General features: G+C 38.6%; 2 protein-coding genes across 6 annotated transcripts; both read left to right on the forward strand.

The window, feature by feature from the left end:
• Positions 1 to 367: 367 nt before the first annotated feature.
• On the forward strand, positions 368 to 7,124 carry LOC148969272 (E3 ubiquitin-protein ligase TRIM16-like). 2 transcript variants are annotated; one of them, XM_089126968.1, is made up of 5 exons: positions 368 to 730; positions 1,829 to 2,021; positions 2,179 to 2,307; positions 2,684 to 2,731; positions 5,533 to 7,124. In XM_089126968.1, the coding sequence occupies exons 4-5, from the start codon at positions 2,698 to 2,700 to the stop codon at positions 6,051 to 6,053; spliced, it is 555 nt and encodes a 184-aa protein (XP_088983094.1). In that variant the 5' UTR covers positions 368 to 730; positions 1,829 to 2,021; positions 2,179 to 2,307; positions 2,684 to 2,697; the 3' UTR covers positions 6,054 to 7,124. The 2 variants fall into 2 exon arrangements, with proteins under 2 accessions (XP_088983094.1, XP_088983093.1); XM_089126967.1 differs by lacking the exon at positions 2,179 to 2,307 and having other exon boundaries at positions 373 to 730.
• A 631-nt stretch (positions 7,125 to 7,755) lies between these two features.
• On the forward strand, positions 7,756 to 26,832 carry LOC120485527 (piggyBac transposable element-derived protein 3). Of its 4 annotated transcripts, XM_039681345.2 has the most exons (4): positions 7,756 to 7,817; positions 11,245 to 11,415; positions 13,919 to 14,998; positions 17,420 to 18,326. In XM_039681345.2, exons 2-4 carry the CDS (start codon positions 11,301 to 11,303, stop codon positions 18,130 to 18,132), a joined length of 1,908 nt encoding a protein of 635 aa, XP_039537279.2. In that variant the 5' UTR covers positions 7,756 to 7,817; positions 11,245 to 11,300; the 3' UTR covers positions 18,133 to 18,326. The 4 variants fall into 4 exon arrangements, with proteins under 4 accessions (XP_039537279.2, XP_039537277.2, XP_039537278.2 ...); XM_039681343.2 differs by lacking the exons at positions 13,919 to 14,998; positions 17,420 to 18,326 and adding an exon at positions 23,598 to 26,832 and having other exon boundaries at positions 7,760 to 7,817; XM_039681344.2 differs by lacking the exons at positions 7,756 to 7,817; positions 13,919 to 14,998; positions 17,420 to 18,326 and adding exons at positions 7,824 to 8,084; positions 23,598 to 26,832.
• Positions 26,833 to 27,023: the final 191 nt, after the last annotated feature.

A 27,023-nucleotide genomic window follows, 5' to 3' on the forward strand; every position in this document is an offset into this window, starting at 1 on the left:
ATTTCGACACAAGCAGGTCTTACGGGGTTGGTACAGCATGGGGGTGAGTAATTAATGACTTAATTTTAATTTTTGGGTGAACTAACCCTTTAAAAACATTATTAAAAGCTTACCGTTTTGTATCGAGCTAAGGCAAGCAGAGAGTTTTGAACCGGGTTCAATCCAGCTATTGTAATGGACTAGTTTGACAAGTTTCAAGAACAAAACATCCTGCAGTTAACACAGTATTTTGTTTGAATCCTGGCCACGAATGCACGTTCAGAGAAAACATTCAACCTTTTTGATAGGATTTTGGAGGAGAGATGTGGCTACTGAAACCGCTGTTTTTGGACGTATTTCACGAATATTTGATTTTTGCAGGATAGCTAATAAGCGAACAGTTTTCATTAATGGCTTATCAGCCATGTGGTATGTATTTTTGGCTTGGCCTATTTTGAGTGATAGATGCTTGGAGTGTTTTCTGAGACTTACATTTAGTCAATGTTTTATCATTTGTGACTTGCGCGCACACACACACACCCATTTTTACTTATGAACACAGAACAAGGAAACAGGAATCTACTGAGTTCATGGGAAAGAGAAACTTAAGTGTAGTTGTGTAGGAAACACTAATCTCCTGTGTTCAGAAAAAGAGAAACTTAAGTGTATTTGAGCCACTGTGACTCTCTTTGGATGATGGATAAACATGTAACCACGATACTGTATCAGCTGCAAGAGGACAGAGAAACAGGTATGAACTTAAAACTAGGCACTGAGATATAATGCCAACATGCTCATTTCTTATTATGTTATTGTTGACACTCATATTAACAGGTAACGTACATTTTTTCAACATTAATGTACAAGGGAAAGTGTATATTTACAGTTCACCATTCATTTTATCCCAATTCTTAATCACCTTTCAGATTAATCAAAATAGTGCTTTAGCTTAAAATTTTGAAAACTGATTGCTTAATTCAAAGACAAACACCTGCTTGTCTGCTTGTTTGTTTGACTTTTTACCAATAATTAAAAGATAAAACTCAGTGACATCAGGTATAGCAGTATAAATGTAATTTTTATTTAATCAATTAAATGGAGCCTACACAGAAAAACCATTGTTTGAACTTGTTGCTCAGATTATTCATGAGAAAACACACATTTGGAAAGCAGAAACTTTTAGTAATTTGTTATATATATATAGTTTATTTTTATTAATTTGTTATATATAGTGATTGGTGATATTAAGAGCCTGTCTTTAACATGTAATTTGTTTAGTCCATGCACATCTATAGTTGACATTATCTAATGCTGTCTGTTTCCATTATGTGGCTGACTGAAAATACCATGGTTCTAATATATTTGCAGATACAACCGCAAGTTCTTATTGTGGGGTCCCTTGTACGTTAGGTCATCAGCCATCCATGCCTCAGTTTGGTCCTCGTTGCAAACAGTTTTCACAGAAAAAGTGAAATAGGCTAAAGCAAAATAAAGTAATGGAGTCACCTATTGATTTGTGGTTTAAAAAAGATAAATCCCCAGTAAAAAAAAAAAAAAGCCACAGCTCTGTTACACAACAGAAACACAGTCGGTGTGGAAGCTCTAACATCTGTGCTAATTTAAACAAGTCTTATGTTTTTTATTATGTTAATGTACAGCGGTGGCAACTGATCATTTGTCGATCAACTGATTGAGTTTGAACCTACAGGCATTCGTTGACAGTCCAAATAAGTTACCTTTAATCTACCTCACCCTACTTTAACTGGATTCAGCAGACCACATGATGGTTTAGTTGCTCATGAGCGGTGAGATATGTAGTAAAAGTTGATTGTGATTTGTGTCCTAACAGCGTGCTGCACAGACAGCAGTGGACAGAGTGAGGATCTTCACTGAGTTGATCAACACAGCGGATCAGAGATCAGGAAAAGACTGCAGTGAGTCGAACTGAAGGACTACTGGAGCAGGAGATCAATGATCTGAGGAGGAGAGACACTGAGCTGGAGCAGCTTTCACACACACAGGATCACATCCATTCCCTACAGGTAACAGATCTAGAAAAACAGGATTGTGGACTTGAGCAAGAGATCCTGCTTGACTGGAGACTCAGTAAGAAACAGAGCTAAAAAAGATCTCTGACAGATTCATCTCTCAGAAATATCTGTTATCATGTAGAAGATCATATTAGAAATGCCTTCCCAGATAGTAAATGACATCTGGCCCAGTTGTGGCCCACATAATGGAAGGACGGCGATGATTCAACCTGAGCGTGGCTGGCAATAGCATACATATATGGGCCTCATCTGGGCCAACTATGGTGTGCTATCTGGGGTAGGATTGAATGCAGGGATCATTTTCAATAGCACACTTCAGTCTTTCTACTGACTTTGTTACTATGTCAACTACCAGTCATTAGAGTATTAGTAGATTGTCTGCCTAAAATCTGCTAACAATTTATCTTGAACAGACATTCTACTTAGTAACTTTGTGAGTACATCAATTTATTCTACTAACCCCAACTTAAAAGTCTACTAATATTCTAGTTTACATGTAGTTGTAAATTAATGAGTTAGTTGACACGTATTTTCTTTGTTGTAGCAGTTACTTTTATTTAGTAGAATGTTTAAAGTGGACTATTGAAATAAAGTGTATATTAATTTTCTTTTGACATAACAGTTGCAATATTCATATCTGTTTATTTCCACAGTCATATTCGGCAACATGGATCCCAGGACCAGAAAGGACTTCCTACAATGTAAGCAATTAAGAATACAAAAACGTCACCTGTTACTCATGTAGTTTTGTTTCCCTGAGCCTGAGATAAGGGAACAAGTTACCAAAGCAACACACTGGCCAATGGCGTTTGAGCAAGCCAAATGATGATGGGTTGTCGTGCTTATAAAAAGGGCACAGCACGGACCTCATAAATGAAAGTGGGTCAGCATAGCATGTTTCAAGCCATTATAACCTAGGACAAGTTATGCAACTTATTTTATATCTAGCAAATCACAAGAGCACAGCTCTTGACAGAAGATAAGCCATCTACACAGGTAATCTAAGGTTCGCTTGGTTCATTTGTCTAAAAATATTCAGTCCTGGTCCGCTTAGTGTTCACATTGACATTTTAACACTGAACCTAAAGGCATCACAACCCGATTTGTCGGCTTTTATTACATTTATTTTGCAACGGAACTTACAGAACATCCAAAACAATGCTGAGTGCTGGACTCCAATGCCCTAGTTTTATGTGCGTACTGCGTAGCTACATACGATGGTATTTTGTCCAAAATTAGAACTTGTGAAGAGCTTATAAAATGTGTAAAAGAGTCAAAACAGCGGCAGGAAACCATCACATTCAACGAAGGTCTGCTGTGAGATTTGGTTCTTATACCTGTACTGAACTGGGATGGGGAACATCATGACTAGGATGAGAAAAAACAGGTATGCTTGAGCATTCTATCCTTTTTAGGATCGCATCTTGAGAAATCCTGGGCCCTATCTTGCACCCGGCGCAAATGACTTTGTACCATGACGCATGTATAATTCTTATTTTGCACCCGCGTAAAGCAGGCTTTCCCTGCACAGACGCATGTCGGTAAACTAGGAAATGAACTTGCGCTCCCTGGGTGGGTCGGCGTAAAAAGGAGGCGTGTTTCGGCACAAACATTCCCTAGTGCTATTTTGCAGTTCCAGAAAACAATTGCGCCACTGAAAAGAAAAAAAACCTGGTCTAAAGTCAGTGGCGCGTTGCGCGGTGTTCATAATGCTATTTTAAGTGCACATGCTTGGCCATAATGTAGCTGGTGCACAACACACATACACTTTGATTCTCTCATCAACACAGATGCAGTAGTTTTTATTTTTGCAAATCATACATTATAACAAGGAAAAATATTAACACATGAGGGAAATCATTGTGGTGTCCATGAAGATGTGTGTCTAAAAAAAAAAAAAAAAAAAAATCCATAAAAAAAAATGTAGGCCTAAATCTAGCTTACAAATTTACCCAAATTTTTCAGGCTAATTGTAGTAATGACGATTCAGACCTGTTTGCCCAATAAGACACATGTATAAGGACATCTGACAAATTAGTTTGTCCTTCAAACAAAAATCCCCATACAACGTCACATCTCTGTCTTTTACTGCCCTGACAAGAACGTTCGTCTCCTCAGCTGTGAACCGCGTGCCTGGTAAAGCCGCCATAATAATAACAATCCGCCATGCAACATGCGCACCTGCTTTTAAAGGGTATATTGGATGGCACTCTGTTTGGTTTATTTCGCGTTACGTCCAAACCACCTATGAATAATGAAGCTATTTCAGACCAACCCCTTTTAAACTTGCGTCGAGTGCAAGAGTCATTTATCTCGCCGGTAAAATAGCAAAAGCGCCTTCATGCTTGATACTTGCGTTTCAGATCGTTAAAATAGGGCCCCATGTCTTATTTTTAGGTTCTTTAGATGTCTTTGGTCTGTGTTGCATTCATATTTCAGTCGAACTGCACCAGGGACTGGTTAAACAGAGTTACACCATTAGACATCTAAAGCCGCATTTCCAGGAACATTCTCTAGGAACTTTGGGGTGGTACTCGGTGTGTTTACACCACAGGAATCAGGGTCTCAATGAAGTTCCGGGTAAAAATCACCCCCCCCCCCCCCCCAGAAAGTCCCTGATGCCGAGGTAGTACTTTTTCAGAGTTCGGGAACTTTCGGGGTGGGACTTGTGCGCTAAACATACTGATTGGTTCTTACCACTTGTTCTTTCTGCCCGATGGTGCGCGTTTGTCCCATCCATCTCACGGTCAATGTCCGCTGTTAACAAACGTCTACTTTTATATCTAGCATTACAAGCTTTCTGAATACGCTTTGGGTGCTTGTCTGTTTTCTAAAGTTTTGTTAATTATCTCGTTAGTAAACCAATCGCAGCACAGATTGAATCTCCTCCATACAAAACTCAAAACGCACTCAAAACTCAAAACAAATGCGCAACTGGGAGGAGCAATCGCACGCAGTTCAACGTCACCACATAATCTTCCCGCCCCGTAAACGGTAAAAGCAGTAAGTTTACTGTAAAAGCAGTAAGCAAGCGGTCTGGGGCAAAAAAAGTTCCTGGGACAAATAGTTCCTGGTAATTGCGGTGGAAACGCGGCTCAAATGGCCCAAAAATGGTATGATGTAACAAGATGCACCAAACAAGCAGACTGAGACCACTGAAAAGATGGGTCTTGGTCCGCTTGTTTGGTGAGCACCAGGGATTGGATGGCAGCATTCACACTTTCAAATGAACAGCACTAATAGAGAAACCACACCAGGATTCATTTTAATCGAACCAAACATGCCAAGTGTGAACCCACCCTAATAATATGTACCTGTATGACTGTGACAACTGTTAGTACTAGACAAGAAGAACACCAACAGCGACATTCTTGTTAATGCTGACGACCCAGCCAGTTCATAGACTTACCACTTCATACACTAAACAGAAACCATTAGTTCAGCTATAATAAGCTATAACAGATTAATAATTCCTGATTCTTATGTATTTTCTCTCCATCAGATTCCCATCAGTTCACTCTGGATCTGAACACAGTGAATAAACTCCTCCGTCTGTCTGAGAGGAACAGAGTGATTACTGGTACTCTCACAGAGCAGCCGTATCCTGATCATCCAGACAGATTTGATGCGTATAATCAGCAGGTGTTGTGTAGAGAGAGTGTGTGTGGACGCTGTTACTGGGAGATTGAGTGGAGTGGGATGTTTGGTGTGGATATATCAGTGTCATATAAGAGCATTAGTAGAAAGGGTTATGAGTGTTGGTTTGGATCAAATGATCAGTCCTGGAGTTTGTTCTGCTCTCCCTCCAAGAGCTTATTCATACACAATAACACACGGACTAAACTCTCTGTAGAGTCAATCAGCAGGAGAATAGGAGTGTATGTGGATCACAGTGCAGGAACTCTGTCCTTCTACAGCGTCTCTGACACAATGAGCCTCATACACACAGTCCAGACCACATTTACTCACACACTCTATCCTGGGTTTTATGCTTTTGTTGGATCATCAGTGAAACTGTGTTGATGAATCAGAACATATTGTTGTGAAAGTCTACCCATAATGCTTTGAGCTGCATGATGAATCAGTAAAAAATTTGTTTGTCTCTTTTTTTTAGTTTTGTGTAATGAAGATGAGGTTAATTTTTTGTCACAGGACTTACATATTGTTGCAATATTGTTGGTTTGATTGCTTCTATTGCTCTCAATTGTAAGTCGCTTTGGATTTTAGCATCTGTTAAATTATTAAATGTAAATGTAATATATTGTTTTTTTAACCCCTTAACTGACACACCCCTTTTTGAGAATGGACGTGAAAAAACACTGTCCGAACCTGAATGGTTGTAATTCAAGAATGCTTTGGACCTACGACCTAAGTTTAACCTAAGTTTGGTCTTGTTTTAAATAAGACACCCAGCAGATTATTGATGAGGTGAAAGCACTTAAAAAAACCTATAGTATGAAACTATTATGGAAGTTTAAATTTATTGTATTTCAAATATACTGTACTAAATATTTTTCTTATATATATGTATATAAATATATTTATATATTACTAAATATTTTGTACTATCCACAAGTTTCCGAGGGGCGCTCCTGTAAAAAATAAAGTGGGTGAAACTTCCGGTGAGGTGGGCGGAAGTAGCATTCCAATGGTATTTTGTGTGTTAGTTAGCGAAGAGGCTAGCTGTTTTTCTGAGAATTATTTTACTATTTAAAGACGCAAATCTTTATGAGAGATGTCGTTACGGAGCTCAGGGACAACATGTGGTGTTCGCGGTTGTACCGGACTAAACTAATTCAGTGGCTTAAACGTGATTGTTTTGAACATAAGCTGAAAACGATATCAGAGTGATCCTGCCAACGACTGTAACGTTAGTTTCCATCACCTCCCAAAAGACGACGAATCTTCCTGTGTACATTTGTTTAAATTCTTAATATTCTATAAACTCTATCAGCATGTGATTGGCTGTTCGCTACTGATGTTGCACCTAAACTCAGGATCAAAGCCTGTGTTGACAGAATACCAAATGTGCCAGTTAATGTATTCAAATCGCACATTCATTTATAATTTTGAATAAACTCCAAAGCACAATGACTAAGTGTGTATTTTTTTTATTTTAATTGTTTGTCAGATCACACAACTGTCTGTCACCATGCCTTGATGAGTATTGATTATTAATAATGTTAAGGTATTGTAATTTCACCCTTTTTAATTTCGTTGAGCTTGTGTTCCCACATCGTTAGCTAGTTTGGATCGCTATAACTTGAATGACTGTCAACTGCTGAATGAACGAGTGTCAAGCATGTCAAGTCGCGCTTTGTTTACTTCGAACCGAAAGACACACCCAATTTTGACGCAAGGCCTCATGGGGCGTAGGAAACTTGTGGATAACAGCAAAAAAAAATTCAAAAGTGAACTACTCCTTTAAGCCGCAAATCAGTATATCAGAATTGTTTTTGAAGGATCATGTGACACTGAAGACTGAATTGATGATGCTGAAAATTCAGCTTTACTAACAGAGAAATAAACTGCATTTTATAATATATTCAAATAGAAAAAATTTGTTTTAAATGGTAAAAAAAAATCACAAGATTATTGTTTTTGGATTATTTTGGATAAAATAAATGCAGCCTTGGTGAGCAGAAGATTAATATATACATATATATTTATATAAGATATGCGTTTTGCATATTTTGTTTCTACATCGATTAGTCTGTGATGGACTTTTATTTTGGTCTGGCGATTTGACGTCATTAGGAGGCGCCGAGGTCACGCATCTGTTGTGAGGTTTGTATTTTTAAGCATTTAAGATGTTTACATCCATACAAATAGTTCAATCAATCGCATAGTTTCTACAAGGAATGTAAAGTGAATTACTTCTAGTTTACTATAACCTTGTGATGCTTTCATTTATGAACGTTAAAGCGCATTCACAAAAAGTTGCGTTTGGTTCTGTTCCCTATATCGTGAATCAGTTTTTAGTAAAAGCAATTTCGGCCACTAACAAGCAAGGATCAGAAACTGGGCTTCTCAAAACTGAACGTGAACTAAAATGTGAGTTCCCTGTGCAGTGTTGTTCACTACTCCATAGGGCCTATCCGTTAAAAATGAAATGCACGCGGTCGCGCAGATATAACACAAATATTGTAATTTACTTTACTTTCAATTTTTTAAAATTAATATAGCATACATAATGTGCATATAATGTAATTTCTATGTGTAACTAGAATACAATCAAAACGTATATGTTTAAACCAGTGGTGGTGTTTTAAAATGAGAAAGCAAAGTCAGATTTTTATACTGTAAGTTAGCCTATATCAAATACTTTACATCCACTATATTACACACTTAATTTTCCTGGTTAAATAAACGAGAAACCAAAAAACATTTATTTTATTTATTTATTTATTTATTTTTGCAATAAATGTTCGATTATTAATTAAAATCAAGTATACATTTCAAGTTAGTTTTTTTTTTTTTGCACATTTAAACAATTCCGAAGTTAGTACTAAAGGCAGCAACAATTTAAACGATATATATTATTTGTGAACTAATGTTCAGTTTTTCTTTTTAAATAGTCCAGGTGGTAAGGGGTTTCGCATTGGAGGAACCTTTTCATGAACTAGGAACATGAAACATCAGCACCCGCCATTTAAAAAAAACAAACAAACAAACAAAAAAAAACAAACAGATTATGGCCTATATATTTACTCAACTCAGTGAACATGGAAAACAGAGATAGATGGGCCTCTTAAAGGGGATAGTTCACCAAAAGTTAAATTAGCCCATTATTAACTCTTACACAAAAAAAGAAAGCCTTTATTAACCCATAGAGACGCGTGGTGTACTTTTATCATGAATATGCGCTTTAATGGATTTACAAAGTCATACAGCTATTCACTGCCATTATGAAGCTTGGAAGAGTCATGACAGTGTCGTGGAGACCATGTGAGTTTCTATGCGAAAGCCAATGCACCACTTTATTGGGACAATTAGGTGTCAGTAAATAAGATTTATTTACAACACTGTTCCAGAACAGTGCAAGCCTAAATGTTTGTGTGTGTGTGGAGCGTATTTTTCTGAAACTGGCAGAGTAAAAGACAGGCTGTGTACAAAGGCTATATTTGAAAAGAAGATGAAGAGATAATTCCAATTTTGCTAGGGCAATCTGGCGCTTCTGAATCCGATTATGTATCCTAAGTATGTTTTATTATTTCTTTTTTGCAGTAGTAACACATATTGGTGGTTGTTGTTGTTTTTTTTTTTATTAAAAGTGCAGAGATGGATTTATGTGTGTACAAACATAGTATCCTCTGTTCCCTGTTTATCACTTGTTGAATAGAAACTGATCGATCAGCTTCAGCTTGGTCGACTCCGTCTGGAACTTATATGGTAAAACTGATGACTTAATTAACTGTCTTTATAATTGCTTTGGAAGCTGAAGCTTGCGATTAGGGTAAGGAGCATAACATTCCAAACCCGCCTGAGGAGTTCGGCCAATCACAACGCACTGGGTCAGCTGGCCAACCAGAACACACTACCCATTTTGGAAGGAGAGGCTTTGTAGAATTCAGCGCGTTTTAGACAGATGGAGCATAGACGATAATGTACAGAATGTGAAATGTGGTTTTTGAACATTAAAAACTGGTAACATTCTGTTACACCAAATAATAAACTTTATAAATAGCATCATGATCCCTTTAACAAACCAACTGCAAATCTTATTTATTAAATATAATCCACACATCTTTAAAGGGTTAGTTCACCCAAAAATGAAAATTAAGTCATTAATTACTCACCCCCATGCTGTACCAACCCCGTAAGACCTTCGTTCGTCTTCGGAACACAAATGAAGATATTTTTGATTAAATTTGAGAGCTGTATAACTACCACATTGGCTCCTAAGGGACTGCCTCTTGACGGCCCAAAAAGTCAATGAAGAAAATGTTTAAATATCCCAAGTGACTACCGTGGCTCAACTATATGTTTATCAAGCGACGCGAATACTTTTTGTGCGAAAAAACAAAAAAAAATAATGAGTTTATTCGACTATTTCTTTTCTTCCTTGTAGGCCAGAAACGCGAGAACTGAACTGAAGTAGTCTAAGGAGATCGCAATTCTCGCGCATGCGTCGTGGAAATCTAAGGAAGTCTCGTTTCGGGCCTACAAGGAAGAAAAGGAATAGTCGAATAAACTCATTATTTTTGTTTGTTTTTTCGCACAAAAAGTATTCGCGTCGCTTGATAAACATATAGTTGAGCCACGGTAGTCACTTGGGATATTTAAACATTTTCTTCATTGACTTTCTGGGCCGTCAAGAGGCAGTCCCTTAGGAGCCAATGTGGTAGTTATACAGCTCTCAAATTTAATCAAAAATATCTTCATTTGTGTTCTGAAGACGAACAAAGGTCTTACGGGGTTGGTACAGCATGGGGGTGAGTAATTAATGACTTAATTTTCATTTTTGGGTGAACTAACCCTTTAAAGGGTCACTTCACCTCTGGAAAGATGAATGTATTTAAAATGGGTAATTTATGTAGAAGAAATGTGGAATTATTTTTGAATTTGGAGCATTCTAGACTGAGAAAAGCCAGAAAATGTATTTTTGGTTTATGTGGATGAACGACAACAACTCCCAGAATGCACTTGCATCCATCTGAGTATTCACTACCTTCATCCATATTTTCAAAAAGTTTCTGCCGGTGAAATCAAACGCACTGGCACTGATCTGTGATTGGTCTGTTAGCACATTAGGTCCAACCCCCTATGGGTGGGTTTGAAAGGGTGGGATCTAGTGCTTAGTCTTTACAAAAATCCCCCTTTCTTACACTTCCTCCTAGTACAATGATATAAAATGACGATTTTTGCGTCATTGTAGGAGGAACTGAAAAAGGTAAATAGCAGATTTCGCTCGTCTCTGGAAAATGAGAGACTGTTGCACGACCATTCAGTAGTATGACTGGGTTTCTAACAATGGAAAGCTTAATGCAAATGGGTGGAGTGTCCCTTTAAATATCTAATGTTGAGCATAACTAAATATTATGTGGCTTAAATGACTTTTTTAGTCCTAGAAATTGTAGTCTTCGTTTTGAGTGTTTTTTTTTTTTTGTCTAATCAGATAATTTAAGTACTACTGACTATTAACTAAAGAGCTGATTGGAATGCTTAGTGAGGATTTATAATTCTTTTTGTTAAATATTCTCATCTTAAACAGGACAAACACAGAAAAACTGGTGAAGCAACTGAGATCCAGGAGACACTATATTAAAGATGGCGGCTATTAAAGAGGAGAGTGAAGACATGGAGTTTATTAAAGAGGAGAGTGAAGACATGAAAATTGAAGAAGTATTCAGTGTGAAAAAAGAAGAAATGGAGGAACAAACAGGTTGGTTTTTTATTTTCACAGCTGAACTCAGTCATTTGATCTTTATTAAAGGGTCCAGCACTACAGAATAGGAATGCGCGGTATACCGGTATTGCAAAAATACCGGTATATAATAAATTTCAAACGGTACAATATCATCATTTTTGTTAAATTCGGTATTTGATGAGCTGCTGTTCCGAAGTTCTCCACTAGGCGGCAGTGCGCTACCGAAACTGACGCGAGTCACGCGAAACCGGCAAACGAAGGAACAAGGTGGAAATGAAGCTCATTCGGATTTCTACACGCCCGAAATTAATAAATAGAAAGAGCAGTATGAGTGAAATAAGGCATTACTTTGCCTACTAAATTAATGAGAATAGTGTAGAAACAGACCTCAATGCACCACTCTGCAAACTTTGCTTTCAATAATGTGTTGCCATGGAAGGCAACACATCAAATCTGCCAAAGCGCTCGTCAGTTGCTCATCCTGACTTGTTCAAGAGATCAACTGGTGAGTTCATCATTCAACTGATTTAATTTAGACTTTTATTGAACACTGAACAGCGCACATACATAAGAGCTTATCAATTAAATATGATACGGTAAACACGAAAGCTCAAATCTTCTTGCATGACACGCTAGAACCAATTCAGTTACCGTCTCATGATCTCATATTTTTTGCAGTTTCAAACATATTCATTTATTTGAATTAATAAAGCATAAAAGTGATTATAAAATGAATGGCATTACTGCCGCTGTGGCGACCCATAGAGAGAGAGGGAGATGGTAGTAATATAAATATTAATAATATTAGCCTACAATTAAGCTACATTTGTCAACATTCACTAAGGAACCTGGCCTAACAATATAGCATTGATTAATCTAGATCAATCAGTAATAAAATGACCTAAAAATGTAATATGCTAATAAATGTTTAGCATCATAACATTACTTTTTGCAATGCATTATATGAACCCAAACACAAACAGTAACCAAACCAAGATGAATAAATGCAATAAATGTTGATAATTCTCTGTTGATGCATGACAGCTAATGGTTTACGTCATTTCATTATTCTATTATGTTGATCTATTATTATAGATATTAACCTATTTTAACCCTTTAACGTGCATTGTAACCGTGCGGTTGACTTTTTTCCATGGTCAAATTCCTGTTATTAATACTCGCCAAACCCCATTTTTAGCTGTTTGTTCTTATTCCTCTCACTGAATAGAATGTGTAATGACAATTATATCCACTGGGTGGCAATGTTGTACAAAAATATGTGTTGCTGAGACGAGGTGAATCTGAACCGGAAGATTATTGTCGTGATCTCTCTTCAAACAATGGCTGCCAGTGACGTGAAAATTTAAGGTAAGACATTTTTTGGTTGGATTTCATGTTCTAGACTTCCTAATGATTATCTTTTTGTTGAATGGAAGAAACGTGATAATAAAATGTATCTCTCTGTTGCCTCGGAAAAGTTGTGTGACCGCTCGGTTGAGTTGCCCAGTTAGGGTAAACACTGAACTGGACACTAGCTAAATTAGCACAGCAGCGCGATCGTGACTCAGTATAATACACCCTGCAGGATCATGCGGCCTATTTCTTTGCTAGACTATATTTATTTTACCCTTATTTATACGGCCTGTGGTTTACCTTCAGATTCTAAATGTAATACTGTTTACTCTTTACATATTACGAAATGAACCATTAGTCCTACTCATTATTTCTGCAATAGCCACCCAGACAGCAAACTGACATTGAATCAACGTGGAAATATGACATCGAAACAACGTTGATCTGACATTGTTTTGCTCATCGAATTAACGTTGAACCAACGTCAGACGCGTCATTCTTTCAAAACTAACGGAAAATCAACTTGAAATCAACGCGTTGTTTCAACGTTATGAAAGCAAACCAATTTTCGATTTTCATTTAGCTTTGAAGAATGCCGCGTCCGACGTTGGTTCAACGTTAATTCGATGAGCAAAATCAACGTTGTTGATGTCATGAGAGACGTCGTTTCCACGTTGATTCGATGTCAGTTTGCTGTCTGGGGAGGCTTATTGACTAACACTACGTTATGCATTGAATAGCTACAACTACGTCTGTCTCGATGGGAATAAACATTACATTTTTCTGTTCAACAATCTGACAAACATAACACGATAATGAGACTGTAATTGAATTGATGGTTGGACATTTTTGGCTTTATTTAGCACAGTAAACTTACCTTATCAGTCACACTTCAACATTTTCTGTCTCTTGTCTAATTTTCTGTCTCATGGTTGAGTGTTATTCGGTTTGTCATACATAGTACAAAGAGTATTTTTTAGCATATTTAATTTTTTCTTAACAAATTAAAATAAATCATAATGTGCCTGTATGTTGGGAGAACAGTTTATCAATATGACAATTGTGCATTTATTATGGATCGATGTACCTGATGCACTGATTACTCAAGACACAGTTTGCGACCCTACACTGTACAGTAATGTTTATTATGTTCCATCTCTTTCAGAAATAATGGACTGCCGTACATTTTATGGACACCCCAGATCTACCTCTAGCACTATTGTACTTTTACCCGCTGATCCATGTGACTCAGAAGTGGAAGACCTCAGTGATCCAGACGATGGAGAAAATGAAGACTTTGTCCCTCCACGCAGTATAGATTTACCGCCCCCTTCAAAGAAATCGAGGAATAGAAACAGGCTTGTTGAGGTATCTTCAGACCTCAATCAAACTCCCTCCCCTCCTGCAAAGTCCAGGAAGACCAAATGGGTCAAAAAGGACATTCCAACCTTCACTCTGCCCGAGCCTGTCTTCGAGCTTCCAGAGTTGGTCCAGACGCCATTTCTGTATTTTAAGAAGCTCTTTACTGACCAGATGATTGTGCACATAACTGAGCATACCAACCAGTACTCAGTTCAACAGACCGGGACATCCATCAACACCACTGCTGCAGAAATTGAGGTTTTCTTGTCAGTTTTGCTCTACATGGGTGTTTTTGAATTTCCCTCTTTGGAAGATTACTGGGCCTGTGAGTCACGCTTCCCACCAGTGGCTGATACCATGTCAGTGAAGCGCTTCAAACTGCTCCGAAGATATGTCCACTTCAATGATAACTTCCAGATGGAGGGCTGCCCTGACCGCTTCCATAAGATACGCCCTCTTTTTGACATGTTCAGAGAACAATGCCTCCTTATTCCACCTACCAACAGGCAAAGTGTTGATGAAGTGATGGTGGCTTACAAGGGTACCAGAGCTGGCAAACTCAGGCAGTACATTCAGAACAAGCCGGATAAGTGGGGGTTTAAGGTCTTCTGTCGGGGAAGTGACTCTGGCATCATCCACGACTTCATATTGTACCAAGGGTCCACAACATTCTTCAACATTCAAGAGGAAGAGCATGCACATCTGGGCTTGAAAGACCTCCTCCTTGGCGCCAAGGTTGTCTCAATACTCTGCAACACTATCGTACACAAAGAGGCAACTGTGGTGTTCTACGACAACTTCTTTACCAGCTTCAACTTGGTGAAGACGCTGCACACCAACCTGGGACTGAGAAGTGTGGGTACCGTCACGGTAAATCGCACAGGTAATGCACTTTCAGTAAATATGTTAATCATGTTAGTTACTAGGGGTGTAACGGTACACAAAAATCACGGTTCGGTACGTACCTCGGTTTTAAAGTCACGGTTCGGTACGTTTTCGATACAGCAAAAAGAAAGAAATGCCAGAGAAATTTCCTATTTGTTTAAAGAAAAAAATATTTTTAAATAAGTGTGAGTTTTCCTAGATCTTGAAACTTTCAGGTTTATAAATGGGGGTCATCTTTGAAGGATGAACAAATAATGTTTTGGTCATCACACACTCAGAAAAAAAAGGTACAAAAGTTGTCACTGGGGCTGTACCTTTTCAAAAGGTAAACTTTTGTCCATTTCATGAGCTAATAAGTACATTTAGGTGTTAATATGTACATTTTGGGTGTTAATATGTACATTTTAAGTGTCAATATGTACATTTAAGTGTTAATATGTACATTTTAGGTGCTAATATGTCCATTTCAGGAGGTAATATGTCAATTTCATGAGCTAATATGTCCATTTTAGGTGGTAATATGTACATTTGAGGTACTAATATGTACATTTTAAGTGTTAATATGTACATTTTAGGTGCTAATATGTCAATTTCATGAGCTAATATGTCCTTTTCAGGTGGTAATATGTCCATTTTAGGTGCTAATATGTACCACTAAGGTACCAATATGCAGCCTTTGGGTACAAAAGTGTACCTTTTGAAAAGGTACAGCCCCAGTGACAGCTTTTGTACCTTTTTTTCTGAGAGTGCATTAAAAATAACATTTAAATATATATTTATTTATATAATATTTGAATTTTGAAGTGCTGGAAAAAGATGTGTGAAGTACTTGAAAGCATTTCACCATTCCAGCCAAACTGGTTCCAGTTAGTGTTACTATATTAAATCCATGGTGAATGTTGCTGGTCTGTGGACGAAAGTATTACTAGTTCATTCACGGCACAATGTTTCTCCTGGTTTCCATGACAGCGCTGTTTGATCTAATAGAGATCTAAGGTAAATAACGGAGAAATGTGAATGCTTCTCACTGACTAGATCTCGCAGCGATGCTATTACCTCAGTGGCGAATTCAAATGTTTTCTTTACCGGATCTCTTAGCGCTGTGTGGTAACAGTGTTGCTTGATCGAGATCGGCTCGCGCTGCACAGATGTTGCTGGTCCGAACTGATAAACGATCCGTGAAGCACATAACGAGGAGCGCAGTTTCGTTCTGCTTTCATTACCCTTGCCATTTGATGTTGCGCAACATTGTGGTGGCCGCGTCAGCACGAATTTTGCCGGCAGGAAAAATTATCCAAGCAACCGTTCGGTTTGTATGCGTACCGAACCGGAAGCTTCGAACCGAAACGGTTCAATACGAATACATGTACCGTTACACCCCTATTAGTTACACAATCACAACCAAATCAAACCATGCATGCACACACATTTTTCTTCTGATGCAGATATACTGTACACTAGGGCTGTCGCGGTTATGGAATTTCCCTTGCGGTAATGTTGAGTGGCTCAATAGCGCGATATGCGATGTTACCGCCATTTATTTATTTATTTAATTTAAAGGCCTATGTATTTGTTGCTATATAAATAAAGTTTACGATGTGGACAAAAACGAGGACATTTTCAGTAACCAATGTAACCGAAACTAAACAGCGTCTACAGTTAGTACATGCGCATTGAAAGACTTTCACTCAGCGCGCATATTGTTATGACAACGGACTTTGAGCGAGTCATTGAACCGTTCATTCAACGAACACGTTTAAAAAAAGCTGATTCATTAAAAGAGATGTAAAGAAACAAGATGTTAATTATTTCAACTTTTCAAGGCTCAGCTGAGCAGCAATGCGTCGCATGGGCAACGCTGAAGCTGATGCTTCACTTATTAGAGACCAATATATCATTCAATGCGTGACTCACTGATTTTATTTCCCCGTGGTTTCCTTGTGCTGTGGGATGCTTACCAGCGCTGCTGCTGACGCGCATTTATGGGAAAATACCCGTGAAGAGAACGTTAAAATGATGATGCGACAAATATTTCGCTTCCCTTTGACACGACAAGCTTTTCACGACTCCAAAGACAGACGCAGGTAATCGCACGCGCTCTGCCGATCATTCACTTTCTGTGTGAAGCCTGTAGGCTACACATCACCATGATTAACAGTCTTGTTATCGTTATGAACTTGTTTAACATTCAATAAACATGCATTAAGTTCAAAACAAGAAGGGTATAGCCTTATAAAAGAAAAAAAAAAAAAAAACGTGAATATCGCGGTTGCTGCGGTTACGTGCAGTCCTCTGCGGTTGACTTGTCAGAAGCCCTACTGTACACATGCCTTCCATTTGTTATAGATATTATATTAGTGTTATTGTGATATTTGTGATGCATGCTGTACTCACAAAAACAAATTTCCATGTCTTTCAGGTGGTGCAACATTAATGAGTGATAAGGAGATGGTGAAGCGAGGCCGAGGTTTTGTTGATTTCCGTTCATCAGAGGGAGTCGTTGCAGTAAAGTGGTTCGACAACAAGTGTGTCACCTTGCTGAGCAATGCTTATGGGGTGGAGCCACTGTCTTCAGTGAAGAGATACACAAAGGAGGCGCAACAGAAGGTCGACGTCCCCTGCCCATCCATCGTCTTGGCATACAATCAAGCCACGAGGGGCATCGATCTCTCTGATATGCTTGTGCACCTCTATAAAACACCAATGAAGTCCCGGCGCTGGTACCTGCCATTGTTTGGGTACATCATCGATGTGAGCATTGTGAATGCATGGCTTATGTACAAAAGGGACTGCAGCATTCTCAAACAGAAACCGATGCCCTTGAAGAAGTTCCGTCTGTCGGTGGCAGCTACGTTGAAGGGAGCTGACAAGGTACCTGCCAGGGTTGGCCGACCCCCAGGTGCAAAGCACAAGCCACAAGTCCGTCGCCCCAACCCCCGAGTTCTCCACCCCACCCAGGAAGTCCGATATGATGGCGTTGGACACTGGCCTACATTTGGCACTCAGAGAGGGAGGTGCAACTTGTGCAAAAGTGGAGTGTCGCGTTGGCGATGTTCCAAATGTGGAGATGGGAAGTTGTTCCTTTGTTTGAACAACAAAAACCAGTGCTTTGTTGCATATCACCAGAGATGAGTTTATTATTTATTATATTTATAGTATATATTTTTAGTTATTTACTGATTACAGTTGTAATTATTTATTTAGTATTGTATTTGTGCGTTACATTTCTTGATTTATATTGTTTACCGTTCACTTTACAATGTTTTTATTTTATGTGTTGTAATAAGAACATGTTTTTAAAATAAATGGATTATATTGTTAACATATTCTACTGTCTGTACTGTTTTTATATGAAAAAATATTCAACTTAAAGGACAACTCCGGCGCAAAATGAACCTTTGGTCTAATTACACATTCCTACCTAGTCAACCGTTATCTGAGATTTGTTTTCATGATTGCCGAATGTAAATAGTTTTATCTCTAAAAACAGTTTAGCCTATAACGCTAGTATAACGCTAGTATATAGGGCATAGAGTAATGACAAATAAAAATCGCTTGTTATTACCACTAAAAAGGCTCAAAATAGCCCCACACCAACACGACAGCATAACAAGGGTCCCTGCATTCAAACCGAAGCATTGAGAACTTTGTCAGTGTCCATACAGTTTATTAAGAAGATATTTTATACACACAGTCAACTTCACGAAAACAGGAAGAAGCCATCTTTGAAAAATAGTCTCTACCAGTCGATCTACGAGCGCCGATCCAAGTGCGCTGAACTGTGCAGAATCTCATATGGTCCGTTGTTTCCAGAAGAAACACAAACACCAACCGTTTACTTCTCTTCAATATGTACACGTAGCCTACTGTTCGCGCTCACCTTATCACCTTATTCACATCTCACCAGCGCACTTGGATCGGCGTTCGTAGATCGACTGGTCGAGACTATTTTTCCAAGATGGCTTCTTCCTGTATTCGCGAAGTTGACTGTGTGTATAAAATATCTTCTTATTAAACTGTATGGACACTGACAAAGTTCTCAATGCTTCGGTTTGAATGTAGGGACCCTTGTTATGCTGTCGTGTTACTGTGGGGCTATTTTGAGCCTTTTTAGTGGTAATAACAAGCGATTTTTATTTGTCATTACTCTATGCCCTATATACTAGCATTATACTAGCATTATAGGCTAAACTGTTTTTAGAGATAAAACTATTTACATTCGGCAATCATGAAAACAAATCTCAGATAACGGTTGACTAGGTAACAATGTGTAATTGGACTTAAGGTTCATTTAGCGCCGGAGTTGTCCTTTAAGATTCACACAAGAAAAAAATCTATGAATGCCTAATACTAGTTACTTCATGCCGTGAATTACCCTAAATGGGCAAGTCAACCGGCTGGTTGACATGTGTATCTGCTTCCTGATTGGGTCATTTTAAAAAAAACACTGAAAAGTTGCTAAATTTGGACTAAGGAACACTATTTTATAAAAATTTTTTTTTTGCATATTTATTTCTTAGTGTGACTGTTAAAGGGTTAAATAACTCCTCCTTGGGATTTAGTCGGATCGACTTCACATTTCTGCTGTGCCTTCTAAAGGCATTGACGATGTAAAGTTGTGCTATCTGCGCGTTTTCGTCGATGAGCGTGTCCGTGGCGTCGATGATTCGCCATGAAACAGGAAGTTGTAGTAACTTGGCTGTAAATGCCCAGTTCTGCATGAAATTTTACATATTTCCCAAGAGTCCCGCCCTGAACAAATCTACATGCCGACTTTCACCCACAGTAATAGCGCCACCTAGTCGCAACAGGAAGTGACCTTTAACGAAGGAGCCCCCGCCGCATGTTTGACCGACATGTACGAAATTTCTGTGGTACATCTACCATGGCCAGACGCACTGAAAAGTCTCCTGGAGCGATGCCATAAACTCAACAGGAAGTCGGCCATTTCTAATTTTACCGCCATTTTGGGATGATTTACTCATTACGTACTTTAACGAACTCCTCCTAGGGATTTAGTTGGATTGACTTCACATTTCTGCTGTGCCTTCTAAAGGCATTGATGATGTAAAGTTTTGCTATCTGCGCATTTTCGTCGATGGGCGTGTCCGTGGCGTCGATGATTCGCCATGAAACAGGAAGTTGTATTAACTTGGCTGTAAATGCCCAGATCTGCACAAAATTTTACACATTTGACAAGAGTCCCGCCCTGAACAAATCTACATGCCGACTTTCACCTACAGTCATAGCGCCACCTGCTGGCAACAGGAAGTGAACTTTAACAAAGCAGCGTAGCAAATGCACAGCCGCACCGGCTGAGCTGCAAAATATGCAATGCGGCCGCCTCACACCCCGACATGCTACAGGTGCGAGGGCCCGCCCATCGCTGCGTGCAGCTTTAATTGTTAATTTTTGTTCCTGTGTTATTGATACTTAGGAAAAGGGAGCCTTCAGTTTGTTACTCAGTTTATTCCAAGAAAATGGAACCTTTAAATAATGGAACTTATTACTTTTAATGAAAGTCAATAAAAAAGACTTTTGAAAGGAAGTTATTTTTCTTAATTCATGTAGGTCATAAATTTAAATCATAATGGTAAAAAAGGTCTTATATGGTCTCATAAATAGGTCTTAAATTTGATTTACTAAACCCTGTAGAAACCCTGTCTGTCTGACTGATCTGCAGTGTGTTCACGTCACATTTTAGTATCGGTATGGTACGCTTGTAACCTCAACAGAGGCGGTACCATTTAAAGCGAGCCATGCAGTGGAAAAGCGACTTTACTAATTGAAATATTGGCTCATTTGACCGATACTTCTCTATATAATCTATATCTTCTCTATCTTCATCTATATAAACAAATGTTATTTTCAAGTCATTTCATTCTTTGAGTGGCGTTAAATGTTATATTTTCAATGTTATATTTCGACATCCAAATTTTCTGAACATGTCGTCCTACCCAAAGATAAGTTGAAAGGAACATAAATGATTACTTTACCTCCAGAGTCTTTCATTGATTTGTCACATGACAGACAATAGGAACGATTCATTAATGACCCATCATTAATGTAAACAATCTGCATTTAAAGTCCACCCCAAAGGGAGTTCAAATCTAACAGAGTCTAACATCTAGAATCTAACAGAACACATCTCTGAAATATCTCTGAATAAATATATATGTTTGAAGTCCAGAATTTATTTCAGCTTCATAGCTAGTTTCCATTTGACTATAAAATTGTCTATAAAGGAAAAATGTATAGGCCTAATAAACTAAGCCATTTCTAATCTTTAATTTTGCCATTAATCTCTTGTTTTTCCGTTTTTTCCCCATACACTAACCTGAGTGTAAAAGTATACATTTCCCTGCCATGTGCTGAAATCTACTGGAGGTACCAGGTCACAACACACTTTAGTGTGTTTAATTTAGTTAGTTCAATACCGTGGCGTAGCATAGCGATAATGAATAGGATGACACCGGTGTGCGATGGTGCGGTGCTTCTCGTCTGGTGTGCGACCACCAGACAAGTTAAATTTAGCAATAAACAGCTCTACAAAAGGCAGCAATGTTGTTATTCAGTTTGAGGCAGCCTAATGTTGATTCAATTCAGTTTAATCCCAGTGTTGATGTTGCAAGATGAGATTCATCTGTAAAGCAGATCTACAGAAACGATAATGCCATCATCCAGCCTAATTCAGTTCAACTTTTGTTATCATCCGATGATGTCAGTCATTGTGGTCATATTGATAAATTACTGAAAGCTAAGTGTCTTTCAGACCCCAAATAAGCAAGCCAGTGTTGTTTAGTTCAGATCAATAACAGGATTCAAGATTCAGGGTTTATGTTAAAGGTGGGGTATGTGATTTTCTTTTTTGACCATTTTTTCAAAATCACTTGAAATCCTATTTGTAACCCACTTACTGGCTGTAAATTAGAAGCACTGAAAAAAAAAATTTAAACAATTTAATCATCTGTGGAACGGTCAGGATTTCAAAAACTCCAGCCAATCATTTTCAAGACTATCTAGAATCATTGGACAGAAAATGCATATATCTCAGAGGCATTCATCTCATTTGCTTTTATGATGATGCTACTGTTTTCAACTGGTCAGTCAAGACAACTCTAGTCTCTTTACAACTTGAGTCAAAATCTCCAGTGATTCCTCATGACCAGGGTAGAGGAATGGCATTTCTATTAATTTCCCTGGCTTGCCACATCCAAAATACCCAACACCGGGCCTTTGTTCAGATCAGAAGAAACTGCTTGGGGCCTTCTGGGTCTGAAACAAAGCCTTCAGGGTTGGCTGGTGAGAACTTGAGAAAAACAGAGCACATGACACAGAACGCCAACAGAGCACTTGACACGCCAACTCTATTTGTGATCTGATCTACTCCAAACCACCGGGAACACAAACCTGGCTGCTCTCTTCAGATATAATAGCAAAGCGGGAGTGACAGAACAGTCTCTTATACCCTTTTTCCACCAACAAGACCAGGTTCAGAGCTAGAGCTAGTGCCGGTTCGGAGTTGGTTCGACTGACGAGCTTTCAAAAAACCGGTTTGTCTTTCCACAGGCTAGAGAGCCATCACAGAGCCAGATCTTACATCACTGTATACATCTCATGTTGCCCAGCAACGCTAGCACGGCACACACAAACACACCAGACTTGTTCGAGATGGATCGGTACTGCGAATCTCGAACTGCGAGAGCGATCCAAAAGCAGAAGGAGTCGTAACGCTATGCTCTCCAAACACTCCGGCAGCTCTGATCAGTCCATAACGCTCCGATGCATCTCGAATAAGCTTTCCATCAACAATGCCAGTTGTTGCGTTGCTATTTATGCTCATGGCTTTGCAAACCTACATTGGTATCCAAACACGGAGAATCCAGCACTTTCGTGCAGCTCGCCGTATCTTTCATTAATAGAGATTAAAATCAAGCTGCTATTAGCATTATTAGCTGCTATTTAAAAATGGCGGCCAATAGAATTGGCGTGATTTCACATGTGCTTCCATGCCCGTTTATGCAGAAGCTTCTCAATGGTCAGCACAGTGTAACCGGTTCTCTTTTGAAGGAAGTCAATGCCAAGAGCGATCTTCACCAAAAAAAGTGCATATGAGCATTTAAAAGCAGCCATTTGTCCACTTGATCGTTCACGTTCCACTACAGCTCACCGGAAATACAGCATTCGCGCAAATTCTACCCCAGCAATAATAATAACCGTTCAATACGAATACGTGTATCATTACACTCTTAATATTTACATATTCGTCTAAACGGCATTCTCATCTGTCAGGATGTTTTTTACTAGTATAGCGCTGTGACAGTATTTCAAACCTTGCTGTATACCCCAAAATTAATCTTTGCAAACTCAGTTTCTCCACACTTCCTATCAATTTCTTCTCCTCCTTCATTCCTGGCCTAAATGCACATTACAAACATCAAAGTTATGTATAAGTTTCACAACTTCATTAAAACAATATTTGAGAGAATCTTTAGAAATGTGCTCTTTACTCCGGAGGAAATATTTCCCCTTCACTCATGACTCATGGTGTTGGTTTTTATGTTTTTTCTTTAATTTGCTTTTTTTTTTTACCTTAGAACTTATGGTGTTGAAAGAGGAGACTGAAGAACTGAATGAAATGAAAAAGAAAGATCAGAGGCCTTTCTCCTGTCAACAGTGTGGGAAAAGTTTCAAGAGAAAAAGTAATCTTAATTACCACATGAAAGTTCACACTGGAGAGAGCCGTTTCACCTGCCAACAGTGTGGAATAAGTTTCACTCAAATAGGAAGCCTTAACAGGCACATGAGAATTCACTCCGGAGAGAAACCTTATTCATGCCCTCGGTGCGGACAGAGTTTCTATCAACAGGGAAACCTTAAAATCCACATGAGAATTCACACTGGAGAAAAGCCGTACACATGCCCTCAGTGTGGAAAGAGATTTGATCAACATGGAAACTTTAAAGTCCACATGAGAATTCACACTGGAGAGAGCCCTTTTACCTGCCAACAGTGTGGAAAAAGGTTCAACCGAAAAGGAAACCTTAATTATCACATGAGAATTCACACCGCAGAGAAGCCTTCCATATCACATCAAAGTGGAAAGAGTATCAATCAAGATGTCAACCTCAAAGTCCACCTTAAAAAAATTAATATGGGAGACAGTCCTTTTACCTGTCAACAGTGTGGAATAGGTTTCAGTCAAAAAGGAATCCTTAATAGGCACATGAAAATTCACACTGGAGATACTTCTTTTTCATGCACTCAGTGTGGAAAGAGATTTGATCATCGTGGAAACCTTAATGTCCACATGAAAACTCATACTGGAGAGAAGCCTTTTACCTGTAAACAGTGTGGAAAAAGTTTCAACCGAAAAGGAAACCTAAATTACCACATGAGAATTCACTCTGGAGAGAAACCTTTCACATGCTCTCAATGTGGAAAGAGTTTCTACAAACAGGGAAACCTTAAAAGACACATGAAAATGCACACTAAAGAGAAGTCTTACACATCCCCTCAGTGTGAAAATAGATTTGATAAAAGTCCGACCACAAAAAGGCCTTTCACCTGCCAACAGTGTGGGAAAAGTTTCAACCGAAAAGTAAACCTTAACTACCACATGAAAGTTCACACTGGAGAGAGCCGTTTCACATGCCAACAGTGTGGAAAAAGTTTCACTCAAAAAGGAATCCTTAACAGGCACATGAGAATTCACACTGGAGAGAAACCTTATTCATGCCCTCAGTGTGGAAAGAGTTTCGATCAACATGGAAACCTTAAAGTCCACATGAAAACTCACACTGGAGAGAAGCCTTATACCTGTGATCAGTGTGGAATGAGTTTCAACCGAAAAGGAAACCTTAATTACCACATGAAAGTTCACACTGGAGAGAGCCCTTTCATCTGCCAACAGTGTGGAAAAAGATTCACTCAAATAGGAAGCCTTAACAGGCACATTAGACTTCACACTGGAGAGAAGCCTTACAAATGCCCTCAGTGTGGAAAGAGTTTCTATCAACATGCAAACCTTAAACTCCACATGAAAACTCACACTGGAGAGAAGCCTTTTACCTGTGAACTGTGTGGAAAAAATTTCAACCGAAAAGGAAACCTTAATTTCCACATGAAAGTTCATACCAGAGAGAGGCCTTTCATCTGCCAACAGTGTGGAATAAGTTTCAGTCAAAAGGGAACCCTTAACAGGCACATGAGAATTCACTCCGGAGAGAAGACTTATAAATGCCCACAATGTGGAAAGAGATTTAATCAACATGGGAACCTTAAAGTCCACATAAGAAATCACACCGCAAACAGGCCTTTCACCTGCCAGCTGTGTGGGAAAAGTTTCAACCGAAAAGGAAACCTTAATTACCACATGAAAGTTCACACTGGAGAGAGCCCTTACACCTGCCAACAGTGTGGAATAAGTTTCACTCAAATAGGAAGCCTTAACAGGCACATTAGACTTCATACTGGAGAGAAGCCTTACAAATGTCCTCAGTGCGAACAGAGTTTCTATCAACAGGGAAACCTTAAAGTCCACATGAGACTTCACACGGGAGAAAAGCCCTACAAATGCCAACAGTGTGGAAAGGGTTTCTATCAACATGGAAACCTCAAAGTCCACATGAGAACTCACACGGGAGAGAAGCCTTTTACCTGTGAACAGTGTGGAAAAAGTTTCAACCGAAAAGGAAACCTTAATTACCACATGAAAGTACACACCAGAGAGAGTGCTTTCACCTGCCAACAGTGTGGAAAAAGTTTCATTCGAAAAGGAACTCTTAAGAGGCACATGAGAATTCACTCTGGAGAGAAACCTTATTCATGCCCTCAGTGTGGAAAGAGTTTCGATCAACATGCAAATCTTAAAGTCCACATGAGAATTCACACTGGAGAGAAGCCATACACATGCCCTCATTGTGGAAAGTGTTTTGATCAACTTGGAAACTTTAAGGTTCACATGAGAATTCACACTGGAGAGAGAGCTTTTACCTGCCAACAGTGTGGAAAGAGTTTCAACCGAAAGGGAAACCTTAAATACCACATGAAAATTCACACTAGAAATAAAGAGTTCTTATCAACAAGCAAACCTTGAAGTTCACATGAGAATACACACTGGAGAGAAGCATTTTATCTGCCAACATTGTTGAAGAACTCTTGGAAGTTCAAACCAGTAAGGAGTTCTCAACCCCTTAAGGTTCAAAGATCAAAGATGTCCTCAGATTTTTTTTTTTTAACCTCACGTTAAAACATCAGACTCTTACTTATCTGGGCAAATAGAGTATCATTGGAAAGATTAAATACTTTAGATGTTTGACCACTATTTATGAAAAAACTGGGTTGCAGTCAAATTTCTGTCAGGAGTGCAGAATTTTTTCTGTAACAACAATTACAATATGTAATTTTTTTATATTTTGAATAGAATTATCTTGTATCTTCATATTCAAGTACATCTGCTCTTTTTTATTCGTGTTCACTTAGTTTCAATGAACAGCTTCAGTTAATATTGATTTTTCACATGTCTGGAAAATATTTTGTCATACAGAATACCATTTCTATTTATTTTACTCTTGAGTTTTGTAGTCTGAAGAGCTAAAACAGTGTACACAGCACTGTCTGTCTCTCCTGTTCCTGGTTTGTGTCAGATATGATCTCAGCGCTCTCTCATTTAGTGTAGAGTTATCATCTTGACTAACATGACTATATTCCCGTCCTTCTGCATGATGCTTTCATGTACACTTCCTCCTTTAAATCTCTGTGAAGAACAAACCCAAAGAAACCATTCTACACACGAAACAAAAAGCTAATAAACAAACGATTACGATGGTATATAGTTTGTGTGTGATTTTTATGTGATTTGGGGTATATTTATATGTATAAAGAATGTTTACATTATACATGTTTAGAAGGTGTAGATATTAGCTGCTTATGAAATGCTAATATTTTAACATGCCTAAAATCTGTATTAGCTTGTTGTCGGAAATTAACCCCCTGAGCCCGACGGCGTCGTCGACGATGCC

Source organism: Pimephales promelas, chromosome 24, assembly GCF_988280905.1.
Source record: "Pimephales promelas chromosome 24, fPimPro1.hap1.1, whole genome shotgun sequence".
Classification (NCBI taxonomy): Eukaryota; Metazoa; Chordata; class Actinopteri; order Cypriniformes; family Leuciscidae; genus Pimephales; species Pimephales promelas.

Coding starts and splice junctions, on each gene's coding strand:
- LOC148969272 (XM_089126968.1), top strand. CDS start 2,698: ATGGATCCCAGGACCAGAAAGGACTTCCTACAAT. Junction 2,732..5,532: donor CAGAAAGGACTTCCTACAAT/GTAAGCAATTAA, acceptor TCTCTCCATCAG/ATTCCCATCAGTTCACTCTG.
- LOC120485527 (XM_039681343.2), top strand. CDS start 11,301: ATGGCGGCTATTAAAGAGGAGAGTGAAGACATGGAGTTTATTAAAGAG. Junction 11,416..23,597: donor AGAAATGGAGGAACAAACAG/GTTGGTTTTTTA, acceptor TTTTTACCTTAG/AACTTATGGTGTTGAAAGAG.